The sequence below is a fragment of the Tympanuchus pallidicinctus genome, unplaced genomic scaffold (genome assembly GCF_026119805.1).
Source record: "Tympanuchus pallidicinctus isolate F22 unplaced genomic scaffold, pur_lepc_1.0 scaffold1, whole genome shotgun sequence".
Lineage (NCBI taxonomy): Eukaryota > Metazoa > Chordata > Aves > Galliformes > Phasianidae > Tympanuchus > Tympanuchus pallidicinctus.
The window spans coordinates 92,348,183-92,360,803 of record NW_026294618.1 but is presented as its reverse complement, the minus strand read 5'-3'; the positions used below and the strand labels follow the sequence as shown (position 1 = coordinate 92,360,803).

Genomic DNA, 12,621 nt, shown 5'->3' with positions numbered 1-12,621 from the left:
TTTTAGGATTTGTGTGAAATGAAGGTAGAGTGCTTATTTTGTAATATTCAAGTAGGTCAACTGGAAACTGTTGGTATTTGCCTTTTTTAAACGATGTGAATCATCCTGTATCTTTGTATGGGTAAAAATTACCCACTGCTATTAAGAAAATTATTTTATTTCAAATGGAGCATGAAATATTAGTGATTGAGACTTTTGTATAGTATTTTCAGTTGTAAGGCATAGCCTGAAAAGTGGAACTAAAAATAATTAGAACAGTTGTTAAAGAAAAGCTGGAAGTAGAACTCAAGGCCACTTTGTTTGTGCTTTAAATTGTGCCACTTACATTCTGAATAGTTGTAAAATAAGTAGTTTTTTTCTTATGTTGGAAAAAAAAATAATCATGTAAAAACAGAGCTTCTCCAGAACTTAGCCACATGGAAGGACTGTGGTAGGGCAGAGAATAAGAAGGCACTGAAAAAGAGCGTCTGAGTTTGATGGTCTGTACTACTAATTAAGTCTTCTGATCACTGTACCATTCCTTAATCATTTTCTGGTACTACCGTGCTGTAATTGGAATGTATTAGCTTATTGTCTCAATTTTTAATAGGATCTGAATGATTTTTTTTTTGTCTGCCACATGATTGTGAGTCTGAGATGAATTTATTTTTTGATGGGAACTCTGCAAACCACGTGGCTCTGTTTCCAAATCAGTATCTCGGTCCTGTCACGTTTGGTTTATCATGCTTAAGGTGAACCCAGATTCAGATGTAGCAAAACTGTTGTAGGTTCAGAAAAACTACAATGTAATGTAGAAAACCACTGCTGTTTATTTTGTACTTTGTGATAAGTGCAGAGCACTTCTGGATCTGAACATTGCCAAGATTGTTGCCAGAAGACTCTAAATAGGGAAGTCTAATATGTTTTTGAATTGTGTTCCTCTCAGATGAAGGAACACCATCTACCTGTGCTGTGCTTTTTAATACGACTTGTGAAGCATCTGAGATTTGCAGCTTATTTTATTTATAGGATTACAGGAGTCTTTGCATTTCTCTTTGGACCAGATGTGGTCCTTCAGGTCTAAGCGATAGATTTTAAAATATGTATACCGTGCTTCTTTTCCCAGTATAGTTCATACGTTACACTCTTACTCTACTTGTGTTTACCTAATTTCTGTCTGCAAAAAAGGTGGCCCACTGAGAGATTGTTCTCCTGTTATGAGCTTAGATAGTGAGATTAGAATACGTGTCATTCTAGAATGGAGAGTGTATTTCTTCACCTGATCTTGAATCTGTCGCTGCTGTAAGAAGCATGATCTCTGTATTCTTTCTACCATTCTGGTGTTGAGCATTTACTCCGTTAGCTAGAGAGCCATGGGGGAAATGTGATGGAAATTGGTGCAGTGTTTTGTCAAAACCATTGTTACTGAAAGCTAGCAAAACAGCTGGATGCGTTTCTGTATTTTCTTGTGTCAGGAGATGCAGATGAGATATTGGAAAATCTCTTGATCCTTTTCTTTTTTTAGTAGGAATGTGGGGGGAGTTGTCTTCTCCACCTTTATATGTTATGCACAAATATTTCATTACTGTCCTTTTGTTTTTTATTAAAAAGAAAAAAAAGAAGCATGTCTCCTCAGTTTTCTCTGTTCTCCAAATGGTGCACTGCATTCCTTGCAAGCCAGGCATCTCATGTGTTTTCTGTAATGCTGGGTCTGCTGAAGTGCAATGTTCAGAGAATTTGGCGTACTGATAAGAAATCATTCCTTTCTATTTTTATGTCCTGTCTGCATCTGGACTTTTCCCGCAAAGACAATTTGTGTTGTCCCCTCCACACCCCTGCAATAAATCATGTTTACAGTACATTCTGCTTTCCTTAGTGTCATTTCTATTATGATGCCATTTGTGATTTTCTCCCTTTAACTTTAGGCTGTACCTTAGCTTCTGGATGACTGCTGTAATCAGGATTAGCTGTGAATGTCAATAAAGTTGAAATTGCAGTTTTCAGTAATTAACAGAACACTTACTTAGGAAGGAAATGTAAATTCTAGGTGTGAACTGATGTAAAATATATCAAAACCAAAAAGCATTTCATTTATGGGTAGATTAACTTGTGTGTGCTGAACATCATCCTAGCATCTACGTATGCATGCATATTAACAGGAGCCTGGACATTCCAGTCTTAACTTCTTGTAGAATTAGTTGCCCCTTGGAAAATGCAAATTGTATGAAGCTAGTACAGCTCCAGATTATTTGCTCTTTACTAGTAGTCCAAAATGTTGCATGTAGCTTTAGTGTTTAATTAGAAAGCTCATAGTTGATGGAGAGGACAAAAGAAAACACATAAAGAAAACTGCTAAGAAAAGGTGCAGAAAAAAAAAAGGAAATGCTTTTTTCATCAGTAGTTATACTGCATTTGTCTTGACTGTGCATGTTCAGAATGATTGCCTGTTAGCAAAATGTCAAAGTGATAGCAATTTTGAATTAACGGAAAGTAAGAAAGCTGCAAGGAGTGCTACTTCAACTTTCTGAGTGAAAAGAATTTGCCTGAAGTAATTTTTAGTGTTCTGATCTGAAATGCTTGTATGTTAACAGCGAACAGAGTATCTGCCAAGCACGAGCTGCTGTAATGGTCTACGATGATGCCAATAAGAAATGGGTACCAGCTGGTGGATCAACTGGATTCAGCAGAGTTCACATATATCATCACACAGGCAACAACACATTCAGAGTTGTGGGCAGGAAGATTCAAGATCATCAGGTAGGTGAATCTCTAAAAATTTTGAATACGAACGTTAATTTTTTGCTTCTTTTTAACACTAAGAAATGCATCTTTGGTAATGTGGGAACTTCAAATAGTAAATATACTTTCATTTTGAATTCAAATAAGGAAACTTTATTATGACCTTTTCCCCATAAAACTAAGCACTTTGTATGCATTTAAAATTATTCTCCTTGTACAGTGTTCACCTTTCCTTTCCGGGAAGGAAGAGTGGTAGGTAATGTAGATGTAAATGATGCGATTCTCTTTGTAAGTCAGAGTTTGAGTCTAAGGACTTCTGTTCTTCCCTATTCTCTGCAGTTAGCTAAGTAGTTACTCATTTCCTCAGAGCAATTTATTAAAAAAAAAATCTACTACTCTGAGAGCTTGAGAAGGGAGCAGAAATGATAATATTGTAATTCCTCAATGAAGAATTTAATAGATCTTGATTAAATAACAGACTGGCACTCTTGTAAAATTTGCTGCGCTTTGTGATAACTTGGGGTGGAGTTGTAGTCTTTTTTTGTTTGAGGAGAATTTCTTTATATAACCCCTTTTCCAGCTTTTCATGAAATGAATCTCTTCTGTTTATCTTCTAACATGTACCTGGGGCATAGACTGAAAATACCTTGTGTGATTTGTCACTAAAAACTTGTTGCAAGTAATAAATAGTGCCTGTATATTCATCTGAGGACAATTTTCTTTTTGATAGTCAATGGAAAAAGCTGAGAGGATATAGTTACCAAATGCAATGAGATCTTTTGGATGGCTGGTAATAAATGGTTGTACTGGTTAGAATTTATCACCATTTGTGTGAGCTGTAACAATCTTGCAGGATGATGCCTTATGATACATAGTAGAAGTCCATGTAAGCTGCTGCTGAAAGTGCTGCAAGCTAAGGGATGCAGCATCCACAGGAGGAAGGTGATAAGTTCGTTAGAATATATGTATATTTTCAACAAGTACTCTGAGGTTAATGGAAGACCAAGGCAGTCTCTGAAATCTGGATGCATTTGCACAGCTACTCTGTTACTAAAAATCAAAACTGTTTATATTGCTCCATAAAATTGAAATGAAACTTGCAATGAAACAGCAATTTTATTTATTCCATTTGTTAACTGTTGTAGGTGGTAATAAACTGTGCCATTCCAAAAGGGCTCAAGTACAATCAGGCTACACAGACCTTCCATCAGTGGCGTGATGCTAGACAAGTGTATGGTCTGAATTTTGGCAGCAAAGAAGATGCCAATGTCTTTGCAAGTGCCATGATGCATGCCTTAGAAGTATTAAATTCCCAGGAAGCTGGTAAGTCTTTTAAAACTTTTTTTTTTTTTTTTGGAGGTAGATCAAATAGGGATGAAAACATTCAAATGTTTATGCAGAAAAGTCAGTAGGTCTTCTAGTCATGATTAAGCCTCTAGTCCATTTAATTATTTGGGTGTTTTGTGTACTGAACTGCTACTGATTAATAGTGCTTCTTAACCTGATGCTGTCCGTGAGGATGCAGTTCTAAAAACAATCTATTTTCATGGCATCACTTATATGTAGAAACTTACTGACTCGACTTTTTTTGGGAAACCAAAAAAATGCCTGATCAAGAAATGCGTAACTCTTAATCAGGATATTTTTCAGGATTTCTAAAACTATTCAATGTTTTTAATATGTATCAATATTTTTTCCTTCTTGAGGAGTAACTGTTTATTATGAACATTTTAGACTTTTTTTTTACTTCTGAACTTAGGAATTGGTGTTGTCCTCTTGATAGTAGAATAATGTTCTTACCATACAGTTCTCTTGCGTCAAGACTTTAGATCCTAGGAGTAACATTGAGATGAGCACATACAATTTAGACAACAAATCTATTATTTCATTTGTTCTCTTTCAGTGGGAGAATAGGTGATATTGAAGATTTAATTCTTAATGGTGAATTCAGTGGCTTTAGGTTTTCATGTGGTATCTGTGATCTATTCTAGATAGATATTACTGCAAAATGATCAGTATAACGCTGGGACACCCGCAGAAGGAGATTTTATTTTACAAGACTTTCTAGAGACTTTTGTGTTCATGTAATCAAATAGAATTCTTTTGTCCTCATTAAATTTTAAAGTTTGCCCTTGTAACAAGAGAGAGTTCTTCTGTGCCAGGTTTTTTTCTCTTGTATAAGAGATGCTGTGGGTAACCTTACTACAGCTGTCCTAACTGCAGCAAAAAAAAAAAAAAGAAAGGTGACTTTTAGGTTTCTTTTCATTGTGATAGTTGTTTCAAGAACTTGCCTTTAGATTCTAAGTTGTCTGCACTAAGAGGGATGATGCATTCTGCAGTGCTTGTATATGAGGCCAAAGAATAAAGGGTAGCTAGAATTAAGATGTCTTTTGCCACCTGAAGTAATCCAATTGTGTATCCTGTTCTGCCTGGATGTTTTCTCATAGAGTTCTCTTTTCCTAAGGACTATTTGACTGTAAATGTTTCATGTGCTGCAGGTGTTTATTATCAAACCGTCTCGCTTTGCAGTGCTGGTTGTAAAAGCATTCACATGCATACATACAGTTCGTTTTAGTACATGAAAGGCAACATGCTATATATCGGTAGGTTTTGTTTCTTCTGATTTACCTGCTAGACTTGTAAAAATTTGTATGATGTGTATCTTAGCTGTTGTTGTGATACTGCTTCAAAAATGTGTACCTAAAGAGGAGAGCTTGTCTTTCCTCTAAAATAAAACAAAAGAAACTGCCGTGTTTCTTGGTGTATCTAAAAGAACATTTAAAATCTAAGTAATAAAATCCAGCGTAGATAAACCTCACTTCTACAAAATTGCTTACAGTGGAAGTTTGATTCTTGCAGTATCCTTATTTCCCGCTGTGTTTTTCATTTTGGTAATTCCTTTCAGCAGTTTGGTTATTTTTATTCGTAGAAGGAAATCCAGTTTTAATGCTAGCTGAGTGTACTGTTAAGAAATTCATAAAGCTATGGCTTTATGCTAAGGTTCACAGAAATCTAAATGACTTCTGGGGAATATTAAAGATTATTTTGTTGATGTGCTTTTGGTTTGCCAGGGAGCTGTTAGAGCTTACTCTTTTTTTTAAATTATGTAGTCTTCATCTCCTTCTCCTGCATGTATTGGAAAAATGTCTTTGGTCTTCTACTCGTAGTGGCCTCATTGCAAGCTTAGTTTAGTATCTCTCTCCCTCTAGTGGACTTGCAGGGGCAGACAGGGTGCGTGCAGTACTGAGCACAACAGGCTTTTTGTCATTCGAACGAACTTAGAAGGCAGAGTGAAAGCGTTGGAAGTTGGAGCAGAAGAAAAACATTACTGTAAACAGCAATTTCCTGATTTAAAAAAATTAAAAGTGTTTTTCTCAAAGCTGGCTTGGCAGTGAAACTGTTTGAAATGTGCTGCATGTCTAGTTTTTTTCTCTCCTTGATCTGGAGTGCTGATTATGTGATTATTGCAATTTCTCTTACATTTGAATGTTGGTTATTGGAATAATACAGAACTGAATGTGTTCTCACTCAATTTTGTGTGGCTGCAGTAGCTGTGCAAGCAATCCCTGTGCTTCTGCTGAGCAGAGCAGCAGACCAGCTGGGCCCCCTGCGCACCATATCAAAAGGACAGCATGCAGAGTGGAATCCTTCTGCTGAGACTTGAAGGCAGCCTACTGAGGCTATGGACTCCTGCTCAGGAGATGTATTAAAAGAAACCAAACTTTGTTTCTGGCACTCACTTTGGGAAGGTTTCATTTCATTAAAGTAATTGTTGCAGGCAGTCAAGAGGTACTACACCTTATCCAAATGACAAATATGTCATCAGTTTAAGAGGTCATTGAAGAAGATTTCTGGCTTAAAGGTTGCATGCTGTGTGTTCCAGGTGTTTGGTAATTGGTCTTAATTGTCTTGAGTAAAGATGACTGCTTGCTGTGTAGGTTTTGTGTTGCATTGTAAGTACAAAGTGACTCTGGAACAAGAGAAGTGTGGCAATGAAGGCAAACAGATGAGTAGAAAAGGGAGTTGTAGGTTGGGAGGTAGGAAGAAGAAACAGATATCATTCAGTTTTACTGCAGAATATGTTTTTGGAAGTAGTATTATTTTGTAGCACCTTTGTCTTTAGTCCCAGGAAGGCTTTGCTAACAGAAGAAAACAGGTATATTTGCAGTTTGCATCTTAAAGTTGTTTGCAGTGAAAGCTGGTGAGGGAAAACTGAAAGGTGTTGTACAACTGTCAGTAAGCCTATACTAATTCTTTTTAATATAATCATGCGCATGTAGGATTCAATTTTTTGGGTTTTTTTTTTTGTTTACATGATGTGTTAATTCATATGAAAATCAGGAAGAAGAGAAGAACCTTTTCCTTCCCAAGATGTCTTTATTTTGCTGATCCAACAGTAAAAAGGGAACTGGAAGTCATATTTCTTTAAAATGATTAGTAACCCTGGGAGTTAGGTTGTTTAGTTATTAAAGAATCAAACCTTTACAGAGGAAGAAATGCATGCTTTATTCACAGCTTTGGAATTACAGCTACATATGGTCCTTTCTCTTTTGGCAAGATAGTTAATTAAATCTTTGAATGGACTTATTCATATCATAGACTGAATAATTTAGTGTCTTTGGGAAATACAAACTGGGGGTGGAAACTGGAGTTGCCTCATGATATTACGTATAGAGATTATAGGAGGCTGAAATGAGAAGTACACAGGAAGTAGGGGGAAGGAGAGCTTCTCCTTGCACTCTTGTGTTTCTCATCATGCTAAAACTTGTATCAAGAGAAAAATGATTCTGCTGCAATGGTGTAATTATTCAGTACCTGTCCTCTCGGTGACTCTGGAGCAGGCTGTCAGCACTCCCTGTCAGAATATAGGAATGTGATGTGGTATTACCTGTGTTGTCAAGAGCAAGCTAATATCTCTGTTTTTGGTAGTAAGCTTTTCCTCTTGTTTTTGTATATTGGATTGATTAAAGAGAGGTTTTTTTTAACTGTTAGCTTCTATAATAACTAATCCTGATTTACATGCCAAAATCCTGATATGAAATAAATTGAGCTGCTGCTTAGACAAAATATTTCCAGTTGAGTTGCGTGTAAGATTATCGAAACGATCATCAACTTCTTTGTGGTATTGAGAAGGGCAGGGGGAGTTGCTCAGTTTTCAGTGATATGCTCACCTCTAAGTTTTACCTTTGTGGTATTTCTGATTTGTATGGTTATTGAGGATAACTGTTATATCACATGGAAGTGTTGAGGTTTGGACTGGCAATCCAGAGAATTCATGAAAAACTGATAGTTGGTCTTAACTGAATAGCAATCATAGGTAAAAGTATATTAATTTTATGGATAAAGTTCTGTTTAATAGGCATTGGATAATGATATGTTTTTCTCCTGAGAGTTATATTTGTCTTAAATATTCCCAGTAGAATTTGTAGCTAGACTAAATCTGAAGCCTTTTTCAAGCAGCTTTGTCAAACAGTCAAGAATGTAATTGAGAAAGTATCACTTTGTTATAAACGTTCATTTCTTTAGCATTATACAAAAGCAGTTACTGCTTGTAAGATAGCTATTTAAATGCATTTTTACAGAATCAGGGAAAAAATGTAATAGCTTGCAGTAGATTGATATATTTAACTTTTGACTTCTTTTTAAAGACATACTGTGTGATTTTGTTAAGTGACCTTAGTACTATATTCTAGAAGCTTTTGTCTCTGTTTCCTCCTATGTAGAATGGTGGTAGGGAGGGAAGCCACAAGCGTAAGGTCGCCAAACAAGCTTGTTCCCAAGCCAAGTGTAACACCCAGCAGTTTTATTTTCAGGGCTCTGCTGCTGCTGATAAGGAGGCTCTGCTGGCTTTGATAGAAGGCTTATCTCTACTCAAATTCAAATGTATTTTTATGTGTTTTTGAAGGTCTTCTTTATTCTTGGCCCCTTTTATTACCTTGATCAACTAAAAGTGTCTGTGAAGTGAAAAGTATTGACTTTCTATATAAAAAGAATGAAAAAAGTAACCTACTTATCCTTCTGCTAAAATAAATCAAAACGAGTCTATTAATTCAATTGAAGGCAGTTATAAAAAGAGAGCCATATATGAGGATGTAGATATTGGAAGGATTGGGAAGTCTTAAATGGAAAATGATTAGCTTATGCAAAGTACTTGAGTAGTGTTTTTTTTTTACTTGTTAATGCCCTGGTTTTTGACTGCTGTAGTTTTATTTATGAATCCCTAATCCAAATCTAGGTCTAGGTGAGTGGTGCCACTTTGCTTTTGCTGAGGAGTAGATAGCAGCACTGCCAAGGTTTTATTCCGTGATGCACAGCAGTAGGACAGGCTCTGAGCAGAAGTAGAGACAAATAAGAGCTTACTTTGCCATTGCTACTTTTCCTATTTTAGGGATTGGTAGTGGGAAATAAATAAAGTCTGCTTTCCATTTGTTTAAAAAGATGAAGATTTATTTTAAAATACACAATTTTATTATTGCATTATAAAAGTTCTTACATTCCACAGCAGAATTGTATCTTTTTGTTCTAGTTTTGAACTCTCGTCTGGAGTGTGTTCTTTGCTTGGTAGATCTGCTCAAGTTGTCCTTTATAACCTTTTGGAAAAGGCTTTCATTACTATTCTTAATGCACTTACCTTTATAGTGTTTGCCTATACAAATTAACTTGCTGTCTGCTTTCACTGCATTTGTCCTTGAAAAGTCATTCCTACTTAGATTGGAATATCAGGCTACATAATGGATATGTTATGTAGTTTTGGCGCTGATACGCTGAGGAATTAAGCAATGGGAATTCATAATTACTGGGTTGTTTTTATAACTGCTTCTCTGTATATCTTCACCCCCAAATAAATTTCCTGTGATACAGTTGCTCAAGTTTTTCTAAAGACACTTGATTTTTAAAAGCTTGCATTTTACTGCTGTATTCTGAACAGTGCAGTTGTATTGGAGTTGTATTTTTATACGTTTGTTGGCTTGACCTTCCCCTGTATGACCAGCTCTGAAGCAAGCCTGTCCTACTAAATGAAGAGATGCACTTCTGTAGCCTTGTATAGACCTTGTACAGGTCCTTGGATATCCTGTAGTTCATGGATTGTTCCTATATCGAATAGTAGATACCCTGTTTTTTTTTTGTGGTTACTGCCTTGCAGGAATGTACTGTCTTCAGGTGCTTTGGCAATGCTACTAAGGTAAGACAAGGGATGTTATAAAAGGCGAGGTGAAGAGTTTGAAGTAAAGCTCCAAAGCAGGACAACATAATTGCAGATACTGAGGGGTGGGGGGAAAGCAGGCTGAAAGGCATTGAGAAAATCATGCGTTTCTGCTGCCAACTTGCTAGCTGCACCTTCATAGCATTATGCAACTGGAATTAATAAATTCAGCTCTTGAACAGTCATGTGGAGTTAAGTCAGTTTTAGAAAGGTGATACTGCAGATGCTTAATTTGGCCCATGCAGCTGCCTGCAGCCTGATGTCCTGCTTTGAGCGGTGCCAGGAGTCATCTGTGGGAAGAACCAGGACAGACCCTGACCTGCTGGGCGAGGCAGCTTTGGCAGGCTTTTCCCCTGGGGAGATTCCTGATGCATTGGATTTCCAGTCCATCTCTCATTAGCCAGTTGTCCAAACTGTTGCAGAGAAAGGGGGATGCAAAGGTGAGAACAGGCTGAAAAACGGAAAGCCTTTAAAGGAGATGGATGAAGTATGAAATCATATCCTCTGTTAAAATATGCCAGAGTGCACTGTCTGTACATGCTTGAGAGAAGGAAAGATGTTAGATTTTCCTTGAAACTCAAAATGCACAGACCATTCAGCCTCACGTTGTACTTGGTTTCTACTGATCTTTCAAGATAGTAATCCTGCTGCTTCAGGCTTCTTCTAGGCAGGGTCTGTGAGTGCTTCTCTGTGAGCCTGATGTTACTATGTTGAAGTATCCTGAAGCCTCTGAGAAAGCTTTTTATTACTCAGCTCCTGCTTGCTTCTGCTTTAAGTTTTTATAGCATCTTGCCCCTCTTCTGAAGGGTTGCAGTTTAGCAAGGAAATGGTGGTCTTGGCTCTTGTAACAAATGAATTTATAGCATCAGACATATGCTTTGCCACTTGATATGTACCTTCTAACTTGCCTACATCCATCAGCATGGTAGGGTTTTTGTGTGTTTGCAGAGAGAAACTTGTTGGTGAACAGGCCAGATGGCTCTGCAGCTCACCATTTCTTTTCTAAAAGCCTTTGTTATGCTCAGGTTGCATTTTCTTATGGCAAAAATATGAGGTATTAAGCCTAACTGTGTTAATTTTTAGCAGGTGTTTGGGTTTCTTGCATGTACAGATGCAAAGGAAGTACCAGAACTTGCTAGAATGGGTTGATTAGATTCTGCAAGCTTGGCTTGCGTGTTTTGGCACCATGTATTCTGCAAAGGAGTTTGAGGCAATGAGACACAAAGCTGTGATCCATGGTAGAACATAATCATTTTAAGTACAAATTCTATTTGTAGAATAACAAAAGCAAGATACAACAACCAATCTGTGTTACTTCATTTCCCTCCTTTCCCTTCTGTCTTCAGTGAACACTTCATGTGGGTGTAGGTTTGATCAAGTTGTTTCTACTGTATTATAGTTCCAGTTAGTGAATGAGCAAAGCCATCATCAAAAGTTGTTCTTATTTTTTTTAATTTCTGTTCTTTGTTTTCTAATGCTTAGACCTATGTGGTTTGTTCTGATAAATGACAGGTCTGATTGAAAGGAATATGTGAGACGTAGCCAGCACTTAGTGGCGTCCAGTACCTTTGTGCAGCCATACAGCTGCTTCTGGATAGTGTCTAATTCTAAAAGGCCATGAAAGGCTGGAGCATGGTGCAGACAGCCAGGCTGCTTCCTGGGCTGCCTGAGAGCTTCAGTCACAGCTTAATGGGCATAAAAGCCTGGCAGCTGTCATGCAGGGGAGATGAGCAGAGAAATCTAATTTCAGAAGTTTTAAAGCAGAAAAACTTTCCAGATGACCAGTATATTTCCGTTTACTGACAATTTTATTATTAATTATCATTATAGGTAGGTCTTCTGCATCAAAAGTAATAAAGATTCATGTTTGTTGATAGCTCTTAATGATGCTCCAAGCAAAAGTAGTGCATCCAAGGCACTTTTTTTTTGTGTACTTAGACATAAGGACCTGATGCTCGCTGAAAAAAATAAGATAACCTCTGTAATACACTTTCCACTTCTGTATTTTATAAGTAGGTTTATGCATTACACTTCAGCTGTAGGATACAGAAAGTTTTAGCGTATTCAGGATCCACTGAATGTATGATGACAGTGGAAACAATACAGTGCTGTTTTTTTTTTTGAGTAATCTTGTTGTTGTTGTGTTGCCTTTGAACCGGGCACTTGTTTGCTGAATCTGAGGCAGATTAACTGTCCTTTATGTCTCAATGTGTTGCATATGATCTCTTTATGTTTTGGATGACTTTCCCAAGTTCAGATGGCAAACGGCATCTACATTTTGACATTTGAGATGGATGAGATCTCATTGCAACCCCCCCACTCTTAACTACTTTTGTGGAATCTTGGCAAGAAATTCCTGTTTTGCTTTGGGACCTCCTTGGAAATGGATCAATTTTTATTAGTCCTGCTTCTCTTTGATTCTAAGTTCTGTAATCTTAGATGTAGCTGCCATCTAATTGATTTTGTTTTACCGACCATTTTAGCTTTAAAAAAAAAAAAAAAGCATTTACTATGTGCTGTATGCAATTCCAATTTTCTGTCCTTCAATTTTGTTAATTCTTAAATAATTTTGTACTATACAGGTATTTGCAAGCAAAGTAGGAAAGCCTCTCTGCTTTTAGAATTGCCCACCAGTAAAAAGTCACCGATAAGTGATGTCCTTCTCGTTTACATCTCTTGTGTTTAGTAAAGCGTGCAGT

General features: G+C 37.0%; 1 protein-coding gene across 6 annotated transcripts in view; it reads left to right on the top strand.

Moving 5' to 3' along the window:
* ENAH (ENAH actin regulator) overlaps window positions 1–12,621 on the top strand; it is an 88,037-nt gene that overhangs the window by 42,904 nt on the left and 32,512 nt on the right. For all 6 annotated transcript variants that reach the window (XM_052695897.1, XM_052695905.1, XM_052695915.1 and 3 more), the window contains exons 2-3: window positions 2,571–2,736; window positions 3,864–4,041. In XM_052695897.1, the coding sequence (XP_052551857.1) occupies window positions 2,571–2,736; window positions 3,864–4,041 (344 nt within the window). The remainder of the gene's footprint in view (window positions 1–2,570; window positions 2,737–3,863; window positions 4,042–12,621) is intronic.